Source organism: Tursiops truncatus, chromosome 1 (assembly GCF_011762595.2).
Source record: "Tursiops truncatus isolate mTurTru1 chromosome 1, mTurTru1.mat.Y, whole genome shotgun sequence".
In the NCBI taxonomy this organism is placed as follows: domain Eukaryota; kingdom Metazoa; phylum Chordata; class Mammalia; order Artiodactyla; family Delphinidae; genus Tursiops; species Tursiops truncatus.
This window is the reverse complement of record NC_047034.1, coordinates 58,915,635-58,941,349: the sequence shown is the minus strand read 5'-3', so window position 1 is coordinate 58,941,349 and position 25,715 is coordinate 58,915,635. Positions and strand designations below refer to the sequence as shown.

General features: G+C 34.4%; 1 protein-coding gene across 2 annotated transcripts in view; it reads right to left on the bottom strand.

Annotated features, from left to right (window-relative positions):
• KIFAP3 (kinesin associated protein 3) overlaps positions 1 to 25,715 on the bottom strand; it is a 165,123-nt gene that overhangs the window by 76,432 nt on the left and 62,976 nt on the right. For both annotated transcript variants that reach the window (XM_073804570.1, XM_019918423.3), the window contains exon 10: positions 22,778 to 22,940. In XM_073804570.1, coding sequence (XP_073660671.1) covers positions 22,778 to 22,940 — 163 coding nt within the window. The remainder of the gene's footprint in view (positions 1 to 22,777; positions 22,941 to 25,715) is intronic.

The window sequence follows — 25,715 nt, the reverse complement described above, 5'->3', positions numbered from 1 at the left end:
GGGCAGGAATAAAGACGCAGACATAGAGAACAGACTTGAGGACACAGGGGCAGGAAGGGGAAGCTGGGGCGAAGTGAGAGAGTGGCATGGACATATATACACTACCAAATGTAAAATAGATAGCTAGTGGGAAGCAGCCACATAGCACAGGGAGATCAGCTCGGTGCTTTGTGACCACCTAGAGGGGTGGGATAGGGAGGGTGGGAGGGAGGTTCAAGAGGGAGGGGATATGGGGGTATATGTATACATATAGCTGATTCACTTTGTTGTACAGCAGAAACTAACACAACATTGTAAAGCAATTATACTCCAATAAAGATGAAAAAAAAAATACATGACTATAAAATGCTAAAGGGTAGAGAGAGTAAGCATAGTCAGGATTGTCTCAGAACTTCTGAGGTAAGATTATTCTAGTTTCGTACATCTTGAAACTGAAAAAAGAAAAGTGAATGATATATCATAGATTTGAAAAATAAAATGGGACTTTAATATGCCATGTAGTTCTTCTACATGCTTCCAGAAAGACCATATTTTAAGGATCTATTTATGATCTCAAAGTCAGTGACAAAACTTGAGCTAGAAAAGTTTGGCTAAAAGGTTTTATCCAAAAAACAATATTATTTTTAAAAAGTTTGGGCTATGAGAAATCCTTGGAGATATTTGGAGTTTTAAAACAAAATCAAGGATATACATAAATTTAGTTGATAAATAACATATCAAGAAAATTTTAAATATATTGTGACATGGAGGATAAATTCAGCACCTTTATTCTTGTGTCTACCATAGTATAAAATTACTAAAATACTTTGTGTTTTTTAAAAATACTATTTTATATTCTTATTGAATTTTTCAGATATTAGGTTATCTCTTTATGAGGTGGTGAGAAATTCTTAGGGGACATACCTTGGTATTCTTATAGGCTTAGTATAGCATATGGAAGTTTCTCAATAAATACCTGCTGATTGATTCTATTTTTAATATCTAAAAAGCCTGGTGACTATAGTTAACATACTGTATGTACATTTGAAAGTTGCTAAGAGAGTAAATCTTAAAAGTTCTTACAACCAGAAAAAAAGTAATTATGTGAGGTGATGGATGTGGTAACTAATCTTGAAGTGGTAACTTTTATAGTTAACTACCCTTATATCTAACCTTATATATTTTGCAATATATATATATATATCAAGTCATCACCTTAAACTTACATACTGTTATATGTCAGTTAGATCTCAATAAAGCTGGAAAAAAAAACAATGTTATGTTTAAAAAATCAGAGGCTAAAACTGAAAAAATAAGCACGTTTAGTCAAAGACAGAAATTACTAGTTCTACAAGATTTTCAGATTTGACACAAAAGTGTTTTAAGTTTCCAGATGTTTTTTAAAAACATATAGTGACCCTCTCTCTAGCCTGTTGCTTTCCTGGAGCTTATATGTTAAAAAAAATATTTCATATGGTAAGGAAGAAAAATGTGAGTCTTCAAAATAATCTGTCAAATAAATTTTATCATCCTTATGTTTCAGATGAGGAACTTAACACTTGGAGAAAAATAAATACTTCCTACACAGCCTTGTAAGTGGGTGAGCAGGGCTTTAAACAAAGGTTTCTCTGACTCCAGAATTTTCACCAGAGGTATATTACAGTATCTCTCAAACATTTTTATATCCTAAGGTAAAACGGTCTTTCAAGTAAGATGATAGTATCAGGTATAAAAGACTGAGATACACTGACATATGATAGAATAAAACACATTTTAAAAACAGAATTTTTAAAAATCAAGACTTTTGCATCTTTTTAAATTGTTTGGCTAAAGCCTATTTCCTATGGCTTTCAGTATCAATGTAAAAATGACTTCTTGGCATAAAACAAAAACAATAAAATCTAGCATATGTTCATCAGATGAATACATACTAGTAAACATTTTCATCTTAACTAAAAATCTATGAATTCACTAACTTAACCACTTGGAATAAAACATATGCAGGAACTACATCTGGAGGAAAACGTAATGCAAAAACTGAAATTACTCCAAAAAAGAGAAAAGTAGAGACTAACTGGGTGTTCCCAACCCCAGTATTTTGCTCTTGGGATCAGAGCAATCTAAATAGAAAAGACTCATAGATTTTAATAAATCACATTTTTACACCGCTGAAGGCATTCATTTATACTTATTCTAGTATAAAACACACTTGCCATAGGAAAACAAATCTTTGCATCAGTTTGCATGATACATAGATTAAAAATGAAAAATTCCAATTTTATTCTCCAGAGACGAAAGTATCCCTTAGGGGTTTGGTCAGATTATACTTCACAGTATTTTCCTCCAGGGACTGAGGTATTTTAATATCTTTTCAAGTAAGTTCCTACAGCAAACTCATATTCCGAAGGCACAGTCTCTTTCCCTGCTATTACAGTTTCTTTCTATAGGTTTTTCAGCTGTGGGTAGGTTCTAGTCCTACTTAATTTTTTCAAAATATTATTTGAAAATATTTTCTCTATGTAATGGATTCACTGAAAAGTAGGATTCCAAGTCACACAACTTACTAAATAAATGGTAGAAGAAACATAGAAATCAATATCCAATATAAAAGATTTTTTAACATCAAAGTAAATAATCAGACTTTAAAATTCAGTGTGGAACTAAGAATGAAAAAGGACACTATTCTATGTTTGAGGATTGTCTGTCTACTGCTGGTTATCAATGAAAGGATTCTAAAATGCAATGTTCTAAAGTGGTACATCAATTTATTTAAGGTGAGAGGAAAGAAAGATTCACCTTTAAGAGATCTGTACCCCATAAAGAGAACAACAAGGAAGGTCCTTCTAGAGCAAATTACATACACATATATATATGATTATATATCTATATCACTTCCAAAGGATAACTCAGGATAAAGGATATGTGACAGAATAGAAAGTCTAGAGAAAAGTCCTAAAATTACAATAATTTTTAAAACGTAGATGAATAACATATGCAAGAAACATCTCGAATTCAACAATAATTTATATTACTTTCTTTTTCCACAGCAAAACTAAATATCTAGTTTCAAAAAGTAGGATGAGTCATTCTACTGCCAGTTCTAATTCTGCTCTTGTGTGCTTTCTCTTTCTCCTTCTCTCCCCATACTCATGGCCAAAAGTGAAAGATCCTTGCAGTACTCCCATACCTTCCTAATTCTTTATCTGTGATCTTCTATTTAAAAACCTATGTAAAGCAACTATACTCCAATAAAAATTAATATTAAAAAAGGTGGGAGGCTGGGGGGACGGGCAGGAAGTATATGGGAAATTAATGTCCTTTCTGCTCAATTTTGCTATGAACCTTAAATTGCTCTAGAAAATAAAGTTTGATTTAAAAAAAAGTCTCTGAACATATGCCTAATTTCCCATAATCTTTACCTAAAATGATTATCATGCCCCCAAAATGTGCTAAAACTAAAGGACTGAAGAAAACAGAAACTCAAGGATTACAAGGCTATCCCAAAAGATTCGTGGATAGCCAGTCTTTTTATAACTACAATTCTTTGAGAGAAGGGAAGAGAGAAAGAGTTAAGCAAACTGATAGTTCCTCTTGTATGTTAAGCATGTATTTTCTCATTTAACCCTTATAACAACTGAAGAGGTAGGTATTATCTTTGATCTGGATGTGAGGCAATGACATTCATTAAGGTTATGAATCCTTCAAAAGGAAACAGAGCTCGTGAATCTGAGATTCAAACCTAGGTCGGACTACAAAGCCTGTGTGTATGTACTCTCTACTAAGCCTTCCAGGAAGCAGCAGGAAGGGTGAAATAATGCCAAATAAACATAAATTATTATCATCATTCCTTAGTGGCACAGTACCGGAAGGAAATGCAGTTAAGAAGGGACTCTATGGAGAAAGAGGTGAGAAGATGGTAGAAGAGAAGAGGGGAGATGAAATGAAGAAAAACAATCAGTTATTTATCAGAGTACCTGAGCCCAGATGCAATAGGTTCCAATAGATGAAAGATCTTGACAGGGACAAACTGCATTATCCCCCAAGCAGTTTGGGGGACTAGATCTATATAGCAGTTCTGAAACTCACTCTCACTGAATTGGACAAGAACTGCTATCAAGCAGTGTTTGATTTTATGAGAAAAACAAGGTGCTAGAAGCTTAAAAGTTGAGTAGAATGGTAAACAGAGGCAGTAAAATGCTGTGGTTCAAATCTCAGGCTCTGGAGGCAGACTGCTTGGGTTCAACTTGTGGCTCTGCCACTTACTAGCATAAATGGCCTTTTGAGTGTTATTTAAATTCTCTGTGCTTCAGTTTCTTCATCTGTGAAACTGGAATAACAACTGTACCTATCTCAAAGAGTTGTTACGTGAAGATTAGGTGCAAGAATTCTGGTAAAACAATTAGTACTGAGTTTGACACACAATAAACTGAATCAATAAATGTCATTTCTTAGTATTATTATGTTGATAATAACATTTTTCTGTTTTACCAATAGAACACTATTTTCACATTCCCCTATTATATATGTTGTCTTTGTGGTTTCTATCCTCAAGATTTGACCACAGTTAGAGGTAATGTAGGTTTAAGAGGCAGCCAAGATTCCTCTGAGATGAGCCAGACAGGGTTCACAGGTATATTCTGAGCCTATGGTTGAGCCACTTGTCCCTAGTCACTTTCCTATAAAGCTCTGCTATACCCAAAGTACGGGCTTAGGAGAGTCACCGCATCCTTCAAGGCTCCACTCAGTGACCAGTATCTGATAAGGACCCTTCATCAGTCTCATAGGGTCATAAATCCCTTAATCAGAACAAAAATTGGGAAAAGAAAATAATCAAAGGATAGATTATTGTCATCAGTATGTGTTCCTCCACCACCACTACCACAAACACACTGTTATGGAGGCGACAGGGTACAAAAAGATTAAAGGACACAGAGAGAGAAGTCTGAGAACACAGAAGACAAACCTCACTATTAGCTATATTACTTCATTTACCTTTAAGTTTCATGTCCCAGGCAAATAAAACGTACAGGTGTTTCCCCATTTGTTTGAGCTGAGCACAACCAAACAAAAGAAACTGGAATATGACCAGAGATATTTTTTTTTCCCTTGAGGAAAGTGTGAAAGGAGGTGATGACAGATATAAGGGACTACAATATTGTACTCAGAAGTCTATATAACCCAAGTTGCTGATACATCTTCTCGATTTTATCTGGGTAAAGGTTCCCTAGAATTCAATCAATTGATTTACAAATACCTATAAAATTGATTTTCTTCTCACTTTGTATTTATTTAGGGAATGAAAAAAGATACAATATGACACTTGGTTTTTTATTCAGAAAAAAAGATGGAAATATTTTATAAATGCTTGTTACCCATATGTTACCTTGATGATTCTAATTCATATCTTGTTTCAAATCACATATTTCCAATCTCCTCTAAAGAACTGCAATGTATGAAGGAAGATTATAGTATATAAACCACAGGTATCATATTCATTGAATAATAAATAATTATGCAAGTGATTAATTGCTTGATAAAAACACAGCCTATAACTTTACGGTATCTAGCAGATATCTGACAGCTACAGCAAAAGGACAAAATATTGTAGGAGAAAAGTGAATACTTGGAGGGGGAAGATGTCTGGAAATAACCTAAATTCATCTCTTCAAACACAGCTGCACACAGAAAGTAGAGGCTTTCTGGCAGCCAACATTTACTATTACTTAAAGACTAATTTAAAGATCACATAGCAATAAACAGAAATTAAGAGAGATTAAATGGTCCAAGTAAAATTAAAGCTTATCCCTTATTATAAGCTAATAATAGTCTTCTTCATTCATTGGATATCTAAGTTCTTAAAAAAATAAAACTCAAAAAAATAATCTTGCATATCCTAAACGAATTTGGGGCTGGGAGTTATGATTTTCCCATAAGAATTCATGATGAACCACCATAAACTCCAGCTAACCAACTATGATTTCTCCACATCATACCAATGGCAGACATTTCAAAAGGGCTCCTTTAAGACTTACAGACATCAATTATTCCCTAATGGCATCCCAAGTTAAAACAGTCTGCCAATAGTCGCTATGCTGGCATAGCACCAAAGGCTCTGTGAATTTTGAGCAGAGCAGTGAAAAGACTGAATATTTTGAGAACTAGGTCCTTAATGACTATAGGTGGCTTAGTCAGATCTGTTCAAGTAATAAGGCCACGGTGAAAATAAAATGGCCTAGTCATTATGATTCCTTTGGTATTTATGATAATAAACATGAATCACGATGAACTCACCGGCTATTAAATGCAGAGGCCATAAGTACTTCGATAGGATTTCCATAGAAACTCACTGTTAATTAGCTGGATCATTATTTGAACGCGTTACTGAATTATCTTAGCAGTTGTGCAGCCATTCCCCTCAAAACTGGTCATTTCCAGCTGAGGGCAGTTAATGCCTTAACAAACTGGTCATTAACTCCAGCAACTGATTTTGTGGGAATTATTGCACTTATACCTTCAAGATTTTTTTTTTTTCTTTTTAAAGAAATTTGCAGCTGTAGTTCAGCTGGAGCAAATGAAGGAGAAAAAAAGTCAGCTCTCTGGGCTGCTCTCACAATCGATTTTCTGCCAATTAAAGGGGAAGCACATGCTGATGGGTTTTGAATTTTAAAATGTCTTCAGTTTTTTCCATCTCTGAAGTGATTAGTAAAAACACCATTTAGCTACTAATTTTGTAAGATACTTGGGATTTTCTATTCATAGTTCAGTCAAGCAGAAATATGAGTTCTAAACACCAGAACTCAAAGCCAAATTTCCACTGCTGCAGTAGACCCAGCCCAATACTTGGTAAAAGCAGAGTGAGAACACAAATTATGGGTCACATTATTAGCCAGATTCTCATTCCCTTCTGCACTCCATGTCTTCGTTCAAAGTAGAAAACTCCCTTCGAAGTCACAAAGGGTCCATGAAAAGATAAGAGAAGTGGGGATATAAGCACCCCTATATTAGAACAGAGCAGCATTAAGGTGATAAATTACCCCTAGAAAGTCTATGTGAGTACAACATACTTCAAAAATCACAACTGCCTTTAAGTTTACTGTAGAGTTGGAGCCTTTAAAGCTCTACCACTATAGTTAAAATGCCACAGGCAAAACCACCACTTAAAAGATAATTGCAGGGCTTCCCTGCTGGCACAGTGGTTGAGATTCCGCCTGCCGATGCAGGGGACACGGGTTCGTGCCCCGGTCCGGGAAGAGCCCACATGCCGCAGAGCGGCTGGGCCCGTGAGCCATGGCCGCTGAGCCTGTGCGTCTGGAGCCTGTGCTCTGCAACGGGAAAGGCCACAAAAGTGAGAGGCCCGCAAAAAAAAAAAAAAAAAAAGATAATTGCAACAATTACTGAACACATATATTGACTACACTGAAATACACTAAAAATATACTGCAGGTAGATTAGATGATCTTTTGTACACATTTCCATATCATTTTATGTTTAACTTATTAGCGCACATACTGCAGATACATAACCAGCATGACTAGACAGACAGCCTTAGTTAAAACTTGAATTTGGAAAGACCAATTTTTAAGATTGCAACTCTACTGGATAGTCGTCTCTTCTAGAATGGATTTGTTCAGTCAAATCTAACAGAGATTTGAAATGAATAGATAAAAGCCAACGGTTTTTTAACCATGAGTACGGGGGGGAAAATGTCAGAATTTATAGGTTACGATGATCAGTATGAAAACAAGCATAACAATAGTTTTGTGATACAGTGGTTCATGGATAAATGTTTCTTGTGCTAAATTATTTAATTTAAAAACTATAAGAAACTGAAATTGTAAATCTACCATTAAGCTTAATAGCTTTGTCACATTAAGATGTATTCATGAAATAAGTACTCTAAAATTCAGCACTTTTGATATATTTCACTCTCTTTTAATATGTACAACTGTACATTTCGCCATGTAGTTTATTTTTAAAATATTTTCAACATGCTTCAATTATTTTATTACCTTGTCTGTAGTGTTCTTTTATCCAGAGCATAAAAGAACACTACAGACATGTAGCATGTTGTTTATCTACAACAACTTATTTATAATACACCTTACAAAATATGCATACTTGTAGTACAAAAGATATGGGCCAAAATAAAGCCCTTAACAATGGCTGCTTTCTAGCCTACAGGTCCACATCATTGACTTAATGTGCTTTGGTCAGCTTTTACCACCTAGAAATGGAGAGACCCCAGGCAATATTCACACACAGAGTATTGGAACCAGCTGGTGATAGAAGAATCCGAAGAAAAAAGGCTTCTTGATTTAATTGGGAAAACAGGAGGAAGCATAAATTTTACTGCCATTAATAACTTCAAGCAATCTTGATATGACTCTACTTCACCCTGACGGCCAGACATGTGCTTTCTGTTAAAGTGTTTGCCACATCTGACCCCTATTGTTTGCTCACTTGATCAGGTAAGAAAATGTAGGTTTATTTATAGGATAAATGAGGCCTATTAAAATGAGAAACAGTGCAGTAGTCTATGACGAGCTGCGTACTGAAATAGATGTGTGAAATTCCATAACAGTTTTGTAATCAACAGGCCAAATGAAGTTATAAAAAAAAATCTACTTTAAGTTTCTTAAAGAAATCATCATAAACGCAACTTAGTTTTTTAAAAATGGAAAATACCTCCTAACTGGAAAATATTTTGACCATTTCCAGTTTTTAATAAGTCAGAAAAGGTTATTTATAAAACATTATTCTCTTTAAAAAATAAAGACAAGCTTTATGTCTTCATTTTATGATACTTTAAAAATTATAAATTAAGTCATTAATATATAATGAAAAAAGTAAATTTAACATTATGGGGGAATTTCAAAGGTGTTCAGAACTTAACTTTTTCAATTTTCTTTTAAGGACATATGACAGAATGGTCACAGAAAATAACCCTTAATTTTTAAGTGATCAAAGTTTAGAGTCTAACAGTATCTACTCTGGCAATATCCAACAATAAGGGAAATCAGACTTGTCTTAACCGGAAGAAATCAAACATTTATCACTTAACTCTTGACCTGGTCTGACTCCCTACATGTTGATAAAATCTTTCTACAGCCTTGGAAAATGCCCTGAAACCCAGATTACCTAATGTAATCTAGATCAAGATGAATCAGGTGCCATTCTTACTCTCAAAACCATTCTGGGTCTACTCACAGAATGTAGAAAAATTTATATCCATGTCGAGCACCTTAGAAACTCTAATTTACCTTCCATTGAAGAGAATATGGTCTAACATTTGGATCCATTTTGAAATGATTCATGTGGAATTATGAAACAGGCACGACAATGTGCTATTGAATCTAGGAATCCTAATATTTCTGCCATAACCAATAAAATTAGTTTCATCAAATTAGCATAGATTCACAACTCTCAAATGTAAAGGAATCAAAATTTACACAGATAGGGAAGAAAAGAAATGAGATGACAGCTAAAGGTAAAAGAGTGAAGAGTCAAGAAGAATATTAAGATGGATGAAATAATAGTATATTTGTATGTCAATAGGAATGATCTCATAGAGAGGGAAAAATTAATGATGTGGAACAGAGAGGAGAACTGCTGGAGCAAGAATCTTGAGTAGCTGAGAGAATGAAATAGGGAGGGAGCATGGCTTATGGTAAGAGTAGAAGCAAAGTATAGACACAGATGTAGGCAGGAGGGTAACTGTGGCAAGAGAAACTCATGGAAGTTCTTTCTGACTGCTTCTATTTTCTCAGTGAAACAGGAAGCAAAACAAGGTAATGAGATGAGGATGAGGATAAGGTGTTGGATTTAGAAGAAGGTAGAGAAATGAAATTCTCACCTAAAAGAGTGACTAGACAAAGAAAATGTAGTATGACTGCTGGGCAGCATTAAAGGTCTAGTACTGATTATCCAGAATTTTCTGTATGTTTCTGTCCCTCTGTGCTCAGGGTCTTCCACCTCCATTTTCCTACACCATGACATCCATCCCCCAACTCCCTTCACGAAGCACCAAAGAAATTGTTACTAATATGTGAGTGGTCCAAAGGGCAAGGAAAGAAATATAACTAAATGTCTAAGTATAAGAGAAAATAAGGATTATCCTATGGAAACGGGAGTGTTTGGGTCTTGCCTAGAAATCCAAATATAAAATTAAGAAAATATATTTGGGGAAAACCAAACATGCCTTCTAGCTACATTTAACCTGCTAGTTTGAGACTCCTGATGTATTGTTACTGCCAGAAGTGTTTGCATTTAATGGGAATTAAAAGCTTTAAAAGAATGCTCTAGTTCATTGGTTTTCAAAATGTGGTTTGAGGACCCCGAAAGGGGATCCACAAAGTCACACCATTTTTATAACAATCATAATATATTATTTTTTTACTCTCATTATTTCATAAGAGGCTACATGACATAATATATGTGGCATATATGACATACGATTTCACAGCATATTGTTGAGGGAGATATGAGAGCCAGCTGTTGTCTATTAAGTCTGACTATAAAGAGATTTGCAGAAGTAAAATTATGTCCACTCCTCTCAGTATTTTTTGTTTTGTTTTAGAAAAGAGTTATTTTTCATAAAAATATTTATGTTAACATGTAGCAGGTTATTTTAAAATAAATATGTAACACTTTTTCAATTTTATTTTTGAATACAATAAATATCCATAAATATAACTCTGCATAAACAAAAAATCTCTGGGGGTCCTCAGTTATTGTGGAGAGTATTAAAATGTCCCAAGACCAAAAGTTTGAAAACTGATGCACTAATCATTGAATTACAACAATCACCTAATAAACAGGGAACTTATAAAACAGCAGAGAAAGTGTGGAAAGTGGTGATTGTCTATAATTTACAGGTAGCTACCTAATCTGCCTAACCATTAGGTTGTGGTGCCTATTCTATTTTTGTTTTAACAAATCCAAAAATTCACATTTATAGGATAAGACCTGTATATTTTGTAAGGTTTATTCCCGTGAGTTTAAATTCCTTTGAAAATCAAGTTAAAAACTGAAAGGCTGACATGAAAACTCAGACATCACTCAATTTAAAATACGTATCAATGTCATCCACAAAGGGGGAAGAAAAACTGTCATTTAACTCAAAATTGTCCCAAAGAGTTCATCAGTGAAATTTGGCAGTTTTTTAATAAAATTATTAAGTATGGACCCTGTAATACACTGTCTCTGTGATGTTTAAGCTTTATGCACGATGCGATGTCATGCTGAACTAGGATCTTCCAAAGAATACATTTCAGTTGTATTTTTATGCTTGCTTCTGTGCTAACATCATCCCCAAGCACATTAAACAATACTCAGGCTATGAAACATCCAAGCCAAAGCAACTGAGAGGCAAATAAGAAAAACATTATTTGCCTGGTTGCATCTGACAGAAAGCTAAGAAAATTTAGTTTTTCAAGTTACTTTTGAAACACTGTCAGTGCATTCTCCAGGGAACTGAAGAATACACTACGACAAGGAATTTCCTTGCCATCTCCCAACCCAGGATATTCTGACATAAGGAAGCACTCTTGAGACATATCAATGTCAAACGGTTTAAGGACTTATGACAAGGGAATATTTTTTTTAATGATCTGATTCCTAGATGAGCCAAAAAATCTTTGAACACTTTAAAAAGTTAACTCAATATCATAAAAAACCTGAACAAACTGTCTAACAATTACATAAGTAAAGCCAAACTTCGTAGGTCCAATTCAATTTGCAAATAATCACAATTGATGAAACCATTGGCTATGATAGGTCTCCCAGATGGTAACATAAAGTTACTAAGCATAAGAAACGATGTCACGTACAGGGATTAATAGTACTGAAAAGATTATAGATTTATACTGAACTAAGCAGAGATAAGTTTAAGATCTTTATGAAATCTTAGGAAAATAAAATATCAAAAAATGAAATAAGAAATGAATAATTTTGGTGGTATTTAGGAAAATAAAAACAAAGGAATTTAGATATAAGATTTTATAACCTTTAGATATAAGGTTTTCCAAGGACCCAAGTAAAAATTTTGAAATATTTGGGGAAATAATGCCTTCTTTCTCTATGCCTAGGAAAAGATCAAAATTATTCAAGCAAATTAATTTCAGGATAAGTTGAGAAAGAACATTTTAAATGATGATTTCTAAAATTCCTTATTAATCCCTTTATGTGTTCCTGATGTCAAAGGAAAAAGCTAAATTCAAAATTTCTAAATGAAATACTCATATGATAAAACAATATCAATATAATTTTTAGTTCTGTTGAACTACAATATTTGGTTCTGTTCAGAGCCTCACATGGCAAAAGAGCTGAGCTATAACATAACTTCTTTACCTTTAATAATTATTCAAATCACAAAACCTTCCTCAAGTACATATTTTTTTTCCAGTTATTTGGCAATTCTCACAACAGCAGGGGTCGCAATGTACTAGTTAAATGTTTCAGGACACAAGGGAAGGGGATTAAATGTTCATATAGCACAGCTTTATTAGAGCCTGAAATATTCATGATTCATTATACTCTAGTTAAAATAATTTATTATTAAGTATAAAAAGATTTTTCAGTTATGGGGTCCCCAAATAATAATAAAGAAAACCTACGTAATATCTGATAGCATTTCCAGTTGAAACAGCATCCCTTAAAAATCACTTCTGAAAAGTTCTACCAGATGTATAGCTCTACAAAAGTGCTTCTACATTTTTTGCATCTTTTAAAAATTGATTTCTATATATAAATGGGTAATTTTAAATTCAGACAGTCATTTGTCAACGTGAACATATAATGAACAAAGAATTTTTATCTAATGAAAAAAGCAAACTGACCAGTCATATTATAAACTATATGCTCTTTAATTCCTTCTCCATAACTACAGTGAAGAGAATGTACCTCAAATTCTTTAAATATTTGATTTACAGAAGGTTTTTTTTTCCCTTTCAAAAAAAATTTCAATTCCACGGAATCATTCCAAGTACTAGCCAAGGAGTAACCTAGATAATTTAGATTATCTACTGTTCAACACATTAAAAATCCAAAAGAGACAGTGATATTTCTGAAGATTTGAAGGAAAATATGTCTAATCACTTCTCCTATTTCAGTTTTCTAACTGAACATCAAATCAGAGGACATAAAATCAATGATTAAGTCATAAGTAGAATTTAAAAAGAATAGAAAAAATAGAAAATATAGTGCATTGCACATAGAAATGGCAAAATACTGCTTCATGAACGTTTAAAAAATTACATATATTAAAACAGTGTGTAATATATATCACAAAATATAGTGTATATTAATATACACACATACATACACATACATATACATCACATACACATGTGAGTACTGGGTTGCAATGTACAACATAATACTATAGTCTGGGGTAAAAGATATTTGAAAGGCACTGCTCTAGATGAATTATTTCCTATGCCTTTAAAATCTATGCTCTCTGTAATTCCAATTTCTATATAATTGTAGTGGCCAAAAATGAGAGATATTAAATATATCTTGAACTACTCAATTGAGAAGTTTAGTTTATTGTGTTAGGAGTTGATTTAATTTTCCGCACATAAAACATATACATTAACAAATGTAAAAAAAACCATTCTATTAATCACTTATCAGGAAATCATTTAGTATACACTACATATAATTTCTCTGAACACAGCAAAGAGTACAATCAAACAAAATAGGTTCTTCAGTCAAAAGAAATGTTACAAGGTCCATGCAATAAATGTTACTAGGAAGAGAACCCTTTGGGCATTCATTTGGAATTTCATTTTTAACAAAATACACATTTCAAATAAGTTCAGTTGTCGGTTTCCAAGACCACAGGAGATTAGAAATATATCATTAGAGGAAAGGAAAATTGCTGCCATGGAATTGCTGCTGGTACAAAAGAAATGAGAAGTGACAGCCAAGGACAAGTGAGGAAAACAGAAAAACTGTATATAAAAATTAAAAATACATAGCATTCTGGGGCCATTTAGCAAAGGGAAGTACTTGAGCATAGTAATATTTACAGCCCTGTATAATAAATTGTCTTCAGAATTACAAATTTGAATCAATGATAATGAAAAAAATAGCAATTACTTATATAGCACTTGAGCCAGGCACTCTGGCTCCAAACCCCACGGTTTTAACCCCTACAAGATTATACTGCTTCTCAATAAAAATTTAAATTATGTTTATGTATTAAGGTAAACTTAAGAAAATATTTAAGAACAATGTAATCAATTTTTAAATACAAAATGATTAAATACCCTTAATGATTTAAGCCTGGAAAACATACTTATCAAAAAAGACCCATTTCTGGATAACAATTATTTGTGTTCTACATATATTTACATTAATTTCACTTATAATATTTTTATATTCACTAATATTTACTGCATTATATCATTTAACCCTTCCCTATTAATATGTACCATTATTATCTACATACCGGAGATGAGAAAACTGACATATGGGTTAAGTAATTTGTACAATATCACATAGCTAGTAACTGATAAAGCCAATATTCAATATAGTCTGGCTCCAGAATTCTAGCTTTTATTCAAAGTGCTCTGTGCCACTACAGTGGCAAGGTATACTACATACGGTAATATTTGCAGTGATGTCTCAGGATATACTCTTTAGGAGATTCTGGTAATCCTGGAAACCCAGCTAAAATTCAGAAAAATTTTTAAATATCTTTCAGGATCATTAGGCTGCATGCTTACCAATGTTCCACTTCTAATCCTTCCAGGCATTTGCCTACCCCACTTAAAGTTCTACACGGCTATGTGATTTGCTTTATCAATGGAAATGTAAACAAAAATGATATTTGTTACTTCAAAGTGGAAGCCTTTAAGTTTGCAATTATCCATTTTCTCTGTTTTCCCTTCCCCGATGCCACAGTGACCTGGAGGCTTTGTTAGTGGGTCCTTGACTGATACTAACATGAACCAGCAGTTTCTACTTACTTATAGTGGATATAAATATGAGCAAAAAATAAAACTTTTTTCTATTTTAAGCTACTGAGATATTAGGGTTATTTATTAATAATCATAGGCTTGTCCTCCTGACTAATACATTTAATAAATAGGTTTTTCTGGGAAGTGATGGATAAAAGGGCTATTTTGAGGACTTAATAAAATAGTAACAATTCTGAAGTTTACAAAATGGTTATGTTCCAAAAGTTCATACAGAATCAGTTACTTGGAATTTGGAAGATTTTTTTCCCCCATAGGCTCACCTTATAAAAGGGCCTACAGGGCTTCCCTGGTGGCGCAGTGGTTGGGAGTCTGCCTGCCGATGCAGGGGACATGGGTTCATGCCCCGGTCCGGGAAGATCCCACATGCCGCGGAGCAGGTGGGCCCGTGAGCCATGGCCACTGGGCCTGCGCATCTGGAGCCTGTGCTCCGCAACGGGAGAGGCCACAACAGTGAGAGGCCTTCGTACCGCCAAAAAAAACCAAAAACAAACAAAAACACAAAGGAAGGGCCTACATAAGCTTATTTAACCCATAATTTAAATGAAAAACAACTGAAAATAACAGTGGCATTAAATAATTAAATAAAAAGCATGTGAAATACTTGTAGGTATTCTGAACATGTGTAGACATTTTGAAGCATTTTATAGAAGTTGGAAGGCACTGTTCTAGTATATTTTAATTTCTCTTCAGTATGTACGTTTTCTCCCTTTCCTTAATCCTGGAATATCAGAAGATATTCTCTTTTGTTTACTACACATGACTGTCATTGCTTCCATGATTTGTAAGTGGAAGGCAAAGGAGGAAATAAAGTTATCAAGCAAAAAACATATAAACATTTGATAGCAAGATCAATAAAACTAAAAGCTGGTTCTTTGAGAAGATAAACAAAATTGATAAACCATTAGCCAGACTCATCAAGAAAATAGGGAGAAGACTCAAATCAACAGAATTAGAAATGAAAAAGAAGTAACAACTGACACTGCAGAAATACAAAGGATCATGAGAGATTACTACAATCAACTATATGCCAATAAAATGGACAACCTGGAAGAAATGGACAAATCCTAGAAAAGCACAATCTTCTGAGACTGAAACACAAAGAAACAGAAAATATAAACAGACCAATCAGAAGCACTGAAATTGAGACTGTGATTAAAAGTCTTCCAGCAAACAAAAGCCCAGGACCAGAGGGCTTCACAGGTGAATTCTATCAAACATTTAGACAAGAGCTAACACCTATCCTCAAACTCTTCCAAAATATAGCAGAGGGAGGAACACTCCCAATCTCATTCTACAAGGCCACCATCACCCAGATACCAAAACCAGATAAAGATGTCACAAAGAAAGAAAACTACAGGCCAATATCACTGATGAAAATAGATGCAAAAATCCTCAACAAAATACTAGCGAACAGAATCCAACAGCACATTAAAAGGATCATATACCATGATCAACTGGGGTTTATCCCAGGAATGCAAGGATTCTTTAATATATGCAAATCAATCAATGTGATACACCATATTAACAAATTGAAGGAGAAAAACCGTATGACCTCAACAGATGCAGAAAAAGCTTTTGAAAAAATTCAACACCCATTTATGATAAAAACCCTAGAGAAAGTAGGCATAGAAGGAACTTACCTCAACATAATAAAGGCAATATATGACAAACCCACAGCCAACATCATTCTCAATGGTGAAAAACTGAAACCATTCCCACTAAGATCAGGAACAAGACAAGGTTGCCCACTCTCACCACTATTATTCAACATAGTTTTGGAAGTTTTAGCCACAGCAATCAGAGAAGAAAAAGAAATAAAAGGAATCCAAATCAGAAAAGAAGATGTAAAGCTGTCACTATTTGCAGATGACATGATACTATACATAGAGAATCCTAAAGATGCTATCAGAAAACTACTAGAGCTAATCAATGAATTTGGTAAAGTAGTAGGATACAAAATTAATGAACAGAAATTTCTTGCGTTCTTATACAATAAGGATGAAAAATCTGAAAGAGAAATGAAGGAAACACTCCCATTCACCATTGCAACAAAAGAATAAAACACCTAAGAATAAACCGATCTAAGGAGACAAAAGACCTGTATGCAGAAAACTATAAGACACTGTGAAAGAAATTAAAGATGACACAAGTAGATGGAAAGATATAGCACGTTCTTGGATTGGAAGAATCAACATTGTGAAAATGACTATACTACCCAAAGCAATCTACAGATTCAATGCAATCCCTATCAAACTACCAATGGCATTTTTCACAGAACTAGAGCAAAAAATTTCACAATTTGTATGGAAACACAACAGACCCCGAATAGCCACAGCAATCTTGAGAAAGAAAAATGGAACTGGAGGAATAAGGCTCCCAGACTTCAGACTATACTACAAAGCTACAGTAATCAATAGAGTATGGTACTGGCACAAAAACAGAAATATAGATCAATGGAACAGGATAGAAAGCCCAGAGATAAACCCACACACATATAGTCACCTTATTTTTGATAAAGAAGGCAAGAATATACAATGGAAAAAAGACAGCCTCTGCAATAGTGGTGCTGGGAAAACTGGACAGCTACATGTAAAAGAATGAAGCTAGAACACTCCCTAACACCATACACAAAAATAAACTCAAAATGGATTAAAGACCTAAATATAAGGCCAGACACTATAAAACTCTTAGAGGAAAACATAGGCAGAACACTCTATGACATAAATCACAGCAAGGTCCTTTTTAACCCACCTCCTAGAGGAATGGAAATAAAAACAAAAATAAACAGATGAGACCTAATGAAACTTAAAAGCTTCTGCACAGCAAAGGAAACCATAAACAAGATGAAAAGACAACCCTCAGAATGGGAGAAAATATTTGCAAATGAAGCAACTGACAAAGGATTAATCTCCAAAATTTACAAGCAGCTCATGCAGCTCAGTATCAGAAAAACAAACAACCCAATTGAAAAATGGGCAGAAGACCTAAATAGACATTTCTCTAAAGAAGATACACAGATTGCCAACAAACACATGAAAGGACGCTCTACATCACTAATCATTAAAGAAATGCAAATCAAAACTACGGTGAGGTATCACCTCACACCTCATACCAGTCAGAATGACCATCATCAAATAAATCTACAAACAATAAATGCTGGAGAGGGTGTAGAGAAAAGAGAACCCTCCTGTGCTGTTGGTGGGAATGTAAATTGATACAACCACTATGGAAAACAGTATGGAGGTTCCTTAAAAAACTAAAAATAGAACTACCATATGACCCAGCAATCCCACTACTGGGCATATACGCTGAGAAAACCATAATTCAAAAAGAGTCATGTACCACAATGTTCACTGCAGCTCAATTTACAATAGCCCGGACATGGAAGCAACCTAGGTGTCCATCAACAGATGAATGCATAAAGAAGATGTGGTACATATATACAATGGAATATTACTGGGCCATAAAAAGAAATGAAATTGAGTTATTTGCAGTGAGGTGGATGGACCTAGAGTCTGTCATACAGAGTGAAGTAAGTCAGAATGAGAAAAACAAATACTGTATGCTAACACATATATGTGGAATTAAAAAAAAAAAAGTGGTTCTGAAGGACCTAGGGGTAAGACAGGAATAAAGACACAGACCTACTAGAGAATGGCCTTGAGTATATGGTGAGGGGGAAAGGTAAGCTGTGACAAAGTAAGAGAGTGGCATGGACATCTATATACTACCAAACGTAAAATATATAGCTAATGGGAAGCAGCCGCATAGCACAGGGAGATCAGTTCGGTGCTTTGTGACCACCTAGAGGGGTGGGATAGGGAGGATGGGAGGGACACACAGGAGGCAAGAGATATGGGGATATATGTATATGTATAGCTGATTCACTTTGTTATAAAGCAGAAACTAACACAACATTATAAAGCAGTTATACCCCAATAAAGATGTTTAAAAAAAGAAAAATGAACATTTGAAAAAACAAACTGCTTAAATTCAATGGCTTGTGGGCAACAAAAGAGAGGGGGGAAAAAAGAGTATGACATACTAAATCTTTACCTAAACAGGAATGATTTTAGAGTCAACTTAGTAGCTCTCAGATAGATGAAAAGTTTTCATGAGTTTATAAATGAATATTCGTTCCTCACATGGCATAAGAGCCGAGCCGTTACCAACTTCCTCTTTACTTTTAACAATTATTCAAATCACAATATCTTTTCTTTTTTTTTAATTTATTCTCCACGAAAATTTTTGTGTATATTTTCATGAGGAATGCTACTTAGTCATCATCTTTTACTTGCTATAGAAAGATAAGCCAGGAAGTTACTAAGGCAAGCTAACCATAAACATGTCAACTGAATTATTTTGCTTTCAATCAGTTTTTACAGATCAGCTAAGAACAGAGGTGGAAACTTTTAAGATCTCATCCATTCCTACCTATGTAATGTAAGGTTAGAATAATACTAGCTCTTTACTCTCCCTAGTGTAGCAAAATCTGATGCCCTAGGAATTCATAATATTTCAAAGAAAATAATAAAGCATGACTTTGAAAGAATGAGTGAAAAGGAAGTAAAAAGTTTTCAGTTGCTCTTCCTACTCAGTTTCTTCATTTCTCTACTGCATGAAAATTCCAAGAACATCACTGCTTCTCAGGAACAGCCTAAATTTAACTGTTTTTTTATGTATCTGTTGAAAAATAATCATATTTCTCTGACTGTTATAGCTCACTTAGTGGTTTCCGATTTCCAGTTTTACTCATCTATTGGACAAGTTTCTCTTTTTTTAACTCCTACCTCTCCTGAGCTCTAGACCTATGTTTCCATCTGCTTACTGAACATCTTTGTCTAAGATGTCTCCAACATATCTCAAACTAAATCCATCACTGATGTCCTCAAATTACTTCCTTTACACTTCTCTATTTCTGTTCCTGGCACTAACATTCTAACAGGCATTGAGTTTTTATGAATTCTTTACCATTATCCATATCCAAACAGCAGCCATGTCATATTAAGTCTACCTATGACATGTCTCTTTTGCCCTTTCCTTTTGCCTCATACCTGACATACCACATCTTCCTTAATTCAGGTTTTCTTTACTTCTTGTCCTGCTAACACAACATGCTATTGTTCTCTTCTTTAGACTCTAGTTTTAGTGCATCCAGTAGAATGATGCCAGATTAATTTCCCTAGGGCAATACTCTGATTATGGCCCAACTAGCTCAAAAACCTGCAATGATTACTATCATCAACTATATTAAGTATAACACTTAGCACAGCCTTAAACTTCATAATGCCACATAAGCATACGAACCCATTTTTTCAAACTTATCTCCCACTATTTTCTTAGTTATTGTTCCTCATACTGGCCTAGCGCCATCTATGCCTTAGGTAATATTGATCATTTTATCTGAAATATTTTCTACAGCCTCTATTCTTCCTTCCTTTGTAAATATCACCTTGTTAAAAAGACAAATCTGTCAATGTCCATCTCAAATGGCACTTTATGTATGAAGTATCAATGTGGAAACATTCTCTCTTTTGAGTTCCAATATACCTACAGATTGAAAAATATTTCTCTACAGTGCTTAGCATTATGCTCTGCCATAGCAGATTAGCAACATTTTACTGACTTAAACTGAATTAAACTGCACGTATATCACAGGGAAGTAAAAATAAATAAGCTACCTTGTTTGTTAACAGCGATTTAATATCTATAAGAAGGATATTTGTGCTCAGAGAAAGGTAAGTCAGCAACACTTACAGAACATCCACTTCACATTAAATGATAATGATGATGATGTTAGTAATAAAAATGATTATAGCTAACACTTATTAAGAAAATACTATATGTCAGGTACTGTCTAAGCACGTTCATGCAATAGCTCATTTAATCTTCAAAATAACTTAAGTTGGTTATAATTATTATCTTCATTTTACAGATGAGGAAATCAAATCAGAGTTTGGGTAACTTGCCCAACGTGACATGTTTAAAAGGAAAAAGTGACAATTCTAATAAGACAGTCTGACACAAGAAATGAACTCTAGGAGAGATGAAAGAAATATTTTTTGTATTGAATATCTTATATGCCAAAATTTACTATTTGTTAACAAAATATGAAATGAGTACCCTATGAGTAATTTCCCCAAAATCTCTTTTAAATTATTTGTTTCATTAAAGTAGGTGACTGGATACTGAACAAACCAAATAGACTATGAATTGCTTCAGGACAAGGACTTTAGCTTATCATCTTCATACACTAAGAATCTAACCTGATATTCGATATATAATTCTGCTAGATTTATGATAAATAAAGGATCACATAAATTAAATTCAAGGCCCACCAAGTTTACTTTAAAGTTTTCCTGTTTCCTCACTAGATATTAGTATTTCTTTGGTTCCCCAAAAGCAGTTTTTGAAAGTGCTCCTCAATAGAGTTTCTTCTAAAATGCATAATAAAACTCTTGTGTAATATTTGTGGACTGGCCAATGGACCAAATGTTCGTAGACTGACTAACAGACTAAAGGTTTTCCTTTTCTGAGAAAAAAAGTAAGAAATAAATTTCCTTAAAACTTTTTTTAAGGGTACTTGGAGAACTGAAATTTTAAATTATAGTGCTGCCTATCTTAATCATAGTTAACTTAATATTATTATACATAGTAGTTTATTATAGTAGTTAATAAATCCAACTTTGGCAGCAGATATACCTGAGTTTGAATTTGAGCTTTGTCTTTTATCTAACTGTGTAATCCTGGGTAAAGATCTCAGACGGGGATTCTATAATATAATGTAAACAGAGCACACAGCAAAATAACTGTCACAGTAAACATTCAATAAATTTTACTTCTAGTATTGTAAAAAACAAATGATGATGTCAATTAGACTGGATTCGCAGATATTAGATAGCTAAGAATAAACTTAATTTTAAATCATTCCAACTATTCCACTGCTTAAAAATATTTGAATATATGGAGAAAGCTACAAAAAAAAAAAGAATGAAGCTGCAGTGCTAAACAAAGAAACAGAGTCTTAACAGCTGAGTAAAACTTTGCTTTCTCGTTAAGAAAAGCAATGGCATTCCAGGTGGAGGAAAAAAGCAGGTGGACAGGCACTGAGGCATAAAAGAATTTGTTTAGAGAACAGTAAGGGGATCAGTATGGACATAGTATAAAGTGTATGTTGGGGAGTAGCAGGTGCCTATGAAGACAGACACTTAACAGATCAAAAAGCATTTTTACATAGTTTGCTAAGAAGCATTATGCATGAGAAGCATTATGTATGAGCACAGAAGAGTTAGTTCTTGAATCCATCCTCACTATATAGATATCTTGCTAATAGCTGAAAGAAAATAATGTATAAACTGAATCCTCCAATATAATATTTTCTGACACTATATAAAAATGCCCTTTTTTACTTGATGACAAAAAGGCTCCATACATTTGTATATTGGTAAGGAGTATTTTAAAGGTATGGCAGAATATAAGAACTTAAACAATACCTGCTTTTTAAAAAAATGCTGAAGAGAGAGTAATTTTTCATTCTTGCTCCCATAGTAGTATTTTTATATTTTCACTCTGGTTTCATTTTCACAGGGGTAAATGAAGTCAAACAGCTAAAAGTTCCTATTCCATTTCATTCTATACCACCATGGAAATCCTAGCACAGGTCATTTTTCATTCATTCTGCTTATATTTAGGTACCCAATCAAAGAACATATACACAATGATTTTTTTTCAGCAGACTTTTCAAGACAGACTTAAATTTTCTAGTGATGTCGGAAATTCCAAGCAACACTATCGTTAATTTTTTAAAAGCATACCTAAGAGTGCAGTGAGTTTGGGAAGCAGCCCAACTTGTACCATCTTATTCCTCAGTCCTGTGTCAAAGGATAGGTTCAGTAGAAGTCGGAGGGTGATATTCAGCAGATCTTCATGCTCACAAGGTATCATTTTTACCAGTTTTTCAACAATATCCATTTCCACCTATGTAAAGTAATAATACAAATGCAGTCAGGCTCTATTGCACAATACAACAAAACAGATTACAAAGAATTATTTTTTCATTGTTTTTACCCTCATGTATATATTTTTTATAAGTAACTATGTGTTAACTTATTTACTCTCATTTTAATCTGTAAACTTCTCTGAAACCAAACTTTTTTTTTTTTTTTTTTTTTGTGGTACACGGGCCTCTCACTGTTGTGGCCTCTCCCGTTGCGGAGCACAGGCTCTGGATGCGCAGGCTCAGCGGCCATGGCTCATGGGCCCAGCCGCTCCGCGGCACGTGAGATCCTCCTGGACCGGGGCACGAACGCGTGTCCCCTGCATCGGCAAGCGGACTCTCAACCACTGTGCCACCAGGGAAGCCCCTCTGAAACCAAACGTTTCAGGAGGACATATATATTTCCAGTTCATCCCTTCCTTCCCTCATTTCATAGCATCAACTGGAAGACAAATTACTTTGGGTTCTTGAAAGCACATTATGGACTCCACCTACTAAGTGCCAGACTCTGTGCTAGATTAAACAAGATTCTGTCTTGGCTTTTAAGGATTCCAGTCTAAAAACACAGCAGAGAAATAAAACAAATAATTTAAATACAATATGATAAAAGTGGAATGCATGAAGCGCTCTAGAAACAATGTAGAAGGAGCTACAAGCTACCTAGAAGAACAGAAAAGACTAAATTCAGAACAAAGTTCTAAACAATGTATAATAATTTGCTCTCTGGTAAAGACACTGGTAATCCAAATAGAAGAAAAATACAGTGGATAGGCATTTATGCATAAAAGAGCTGGTCTGAGGCACTGCAAGTGCTTTGATATAGCCATAGTATAAAGTATATGTTGGGAAGTGGCAGGAGCCTATACAGACAGACGTTGGACAGATCACAAAAAGCTTTTAATGCTCTGCTAAGAAGTTTAACATTATTCCTTAGGCAGTAGAGGGCCTTGAAGGATTTTAAGTCCAGAGGGTGATGTGGTCAGACTAGAACCACACATATTTATATAAAGATAAATATAATAAATATAATATATAATAAATAGAATACACACACATATACATATGTATTCATACACACCCAACATACATACATACAAATATACACAAAAATGTGAAAATAAGGGGCACTGTATAGGACAGACTGGAATAGGTAGAGACTGAAGGCAGGCACAAGAATATATTACCTTAGACAGGTGAGACGTGACTAAGGTCTGAATCAAAGAAAGGACAAAGATGTTGAAGAGGAAAAAATAATTTGAGACGTGTTTAGAAGATATGGTCAAAGCATTTGAATGTGAAGTGAAAAGGAAGCTTTGAAGGTGACTTTCAGGCTTTTGGCTTGGTCAGTGTGTGTTGGGGATCCCCAAGACCACCACCAGGTCCTGCGATTTGCTAGGAGGACTCACAGGACTCAACATATAGTCATATTCATGGTTATGATTTATTACAATAAAAGGATGCAAAGTAAAATCAGAAAAGGGAAAAGGCACATGGGGGCAAAGTCTGAAGGAAGCCAGGTGTAAGCTTCTTAGAACCCTCTCCTCATAGAATCACACAGAACATGCTCCAGCACTGAACTGAGACTGAGACTCGATGTCCAAGGTTTTTATTTGGGGCTGGTCACATAGGAAACCTCTGCCTAGCATAAAATAAAATTCCAAACCCTGAGAAGGAAAGCAGGTGTTTAGCTTAAGCCACACTGCTTGTGTAAAGAGTAAGCTACACGTATGAGTCAGGAAACAGTGAGAACACTCCTGAGTCCAAGTCTCTAGACACCAGCCCAGGGCCAATCTTGAAAGAAGGCCTATGGGAGAGCAATCTCAGGTTCCTTTTCTGCATAGTCAATAAGGTGGATGTAGGTGCCATTAACTAAGATCTTTAAATTGAAAAACAGGTGTAGGACAAGGAGGGCAAAAAATTACTAAAAGTTTTGTCATGTTTGAGATGATATTCAGTGGATATTTGGAAATCTTCAAAAATCAGAAGAGAAGCTGGGCTACGAGTAATAGTTTAAACTCTATAACAGGGATCAGTGAACTATGGCTAGTGGGGTCTAATCTGGCTTGCCGTCTGTCTTCATACAACCCAAGAGCTAAAAATGGTTTCTGACTTTTACACTTTTAAATGGTTGAAAAAAAATGAAAAATATTTCATGACACATGAAAATTATTTGAAATTCAAATTTCAGTTTTCATAAGTAAAGTTTTATTGGAACACAGCCACGTTCATTTGTTTATAAACTGTCTATGGCTGCTATCATGCTACACAGCAGAGATGAGTAGTTGCAACAGAGCCCATATGAAGGGCAGGCCTAAAATACAGATTATTCTAGCCATCTACAGAAAAAGATTGTTGATCCCCACTCTAGAAGATTATGAAATTGCCTCAAGAGAGCTTGTTTTAGGATGAGAAATCAGAGGACAGAACTTACTTGGTAGTGTAAGCCCTGTACTCACATTTCTTAAAGTAATAATCAGAAAAATTTGGTTATAAAAATATCTCCCATCATTGTTACAAAGAAATAGCCAAAAAAGGAGAGAAATTCTATATAACTACATATTTTTCTTGTTCATTACCAAAATATTTATGAATAACCTTGCTCTACTTTTTCTTTTATGGGAGGTCTAAAGCATTTATTTATACCACCCTTCCCATATCTTTATTGTAAATTTTCACTGACCTCATAAAAATCGCATTAATAATTGAGGCCTCAATATATTTTTTTCCTTTCATTCCATGCCAAGGAGTAAACAATT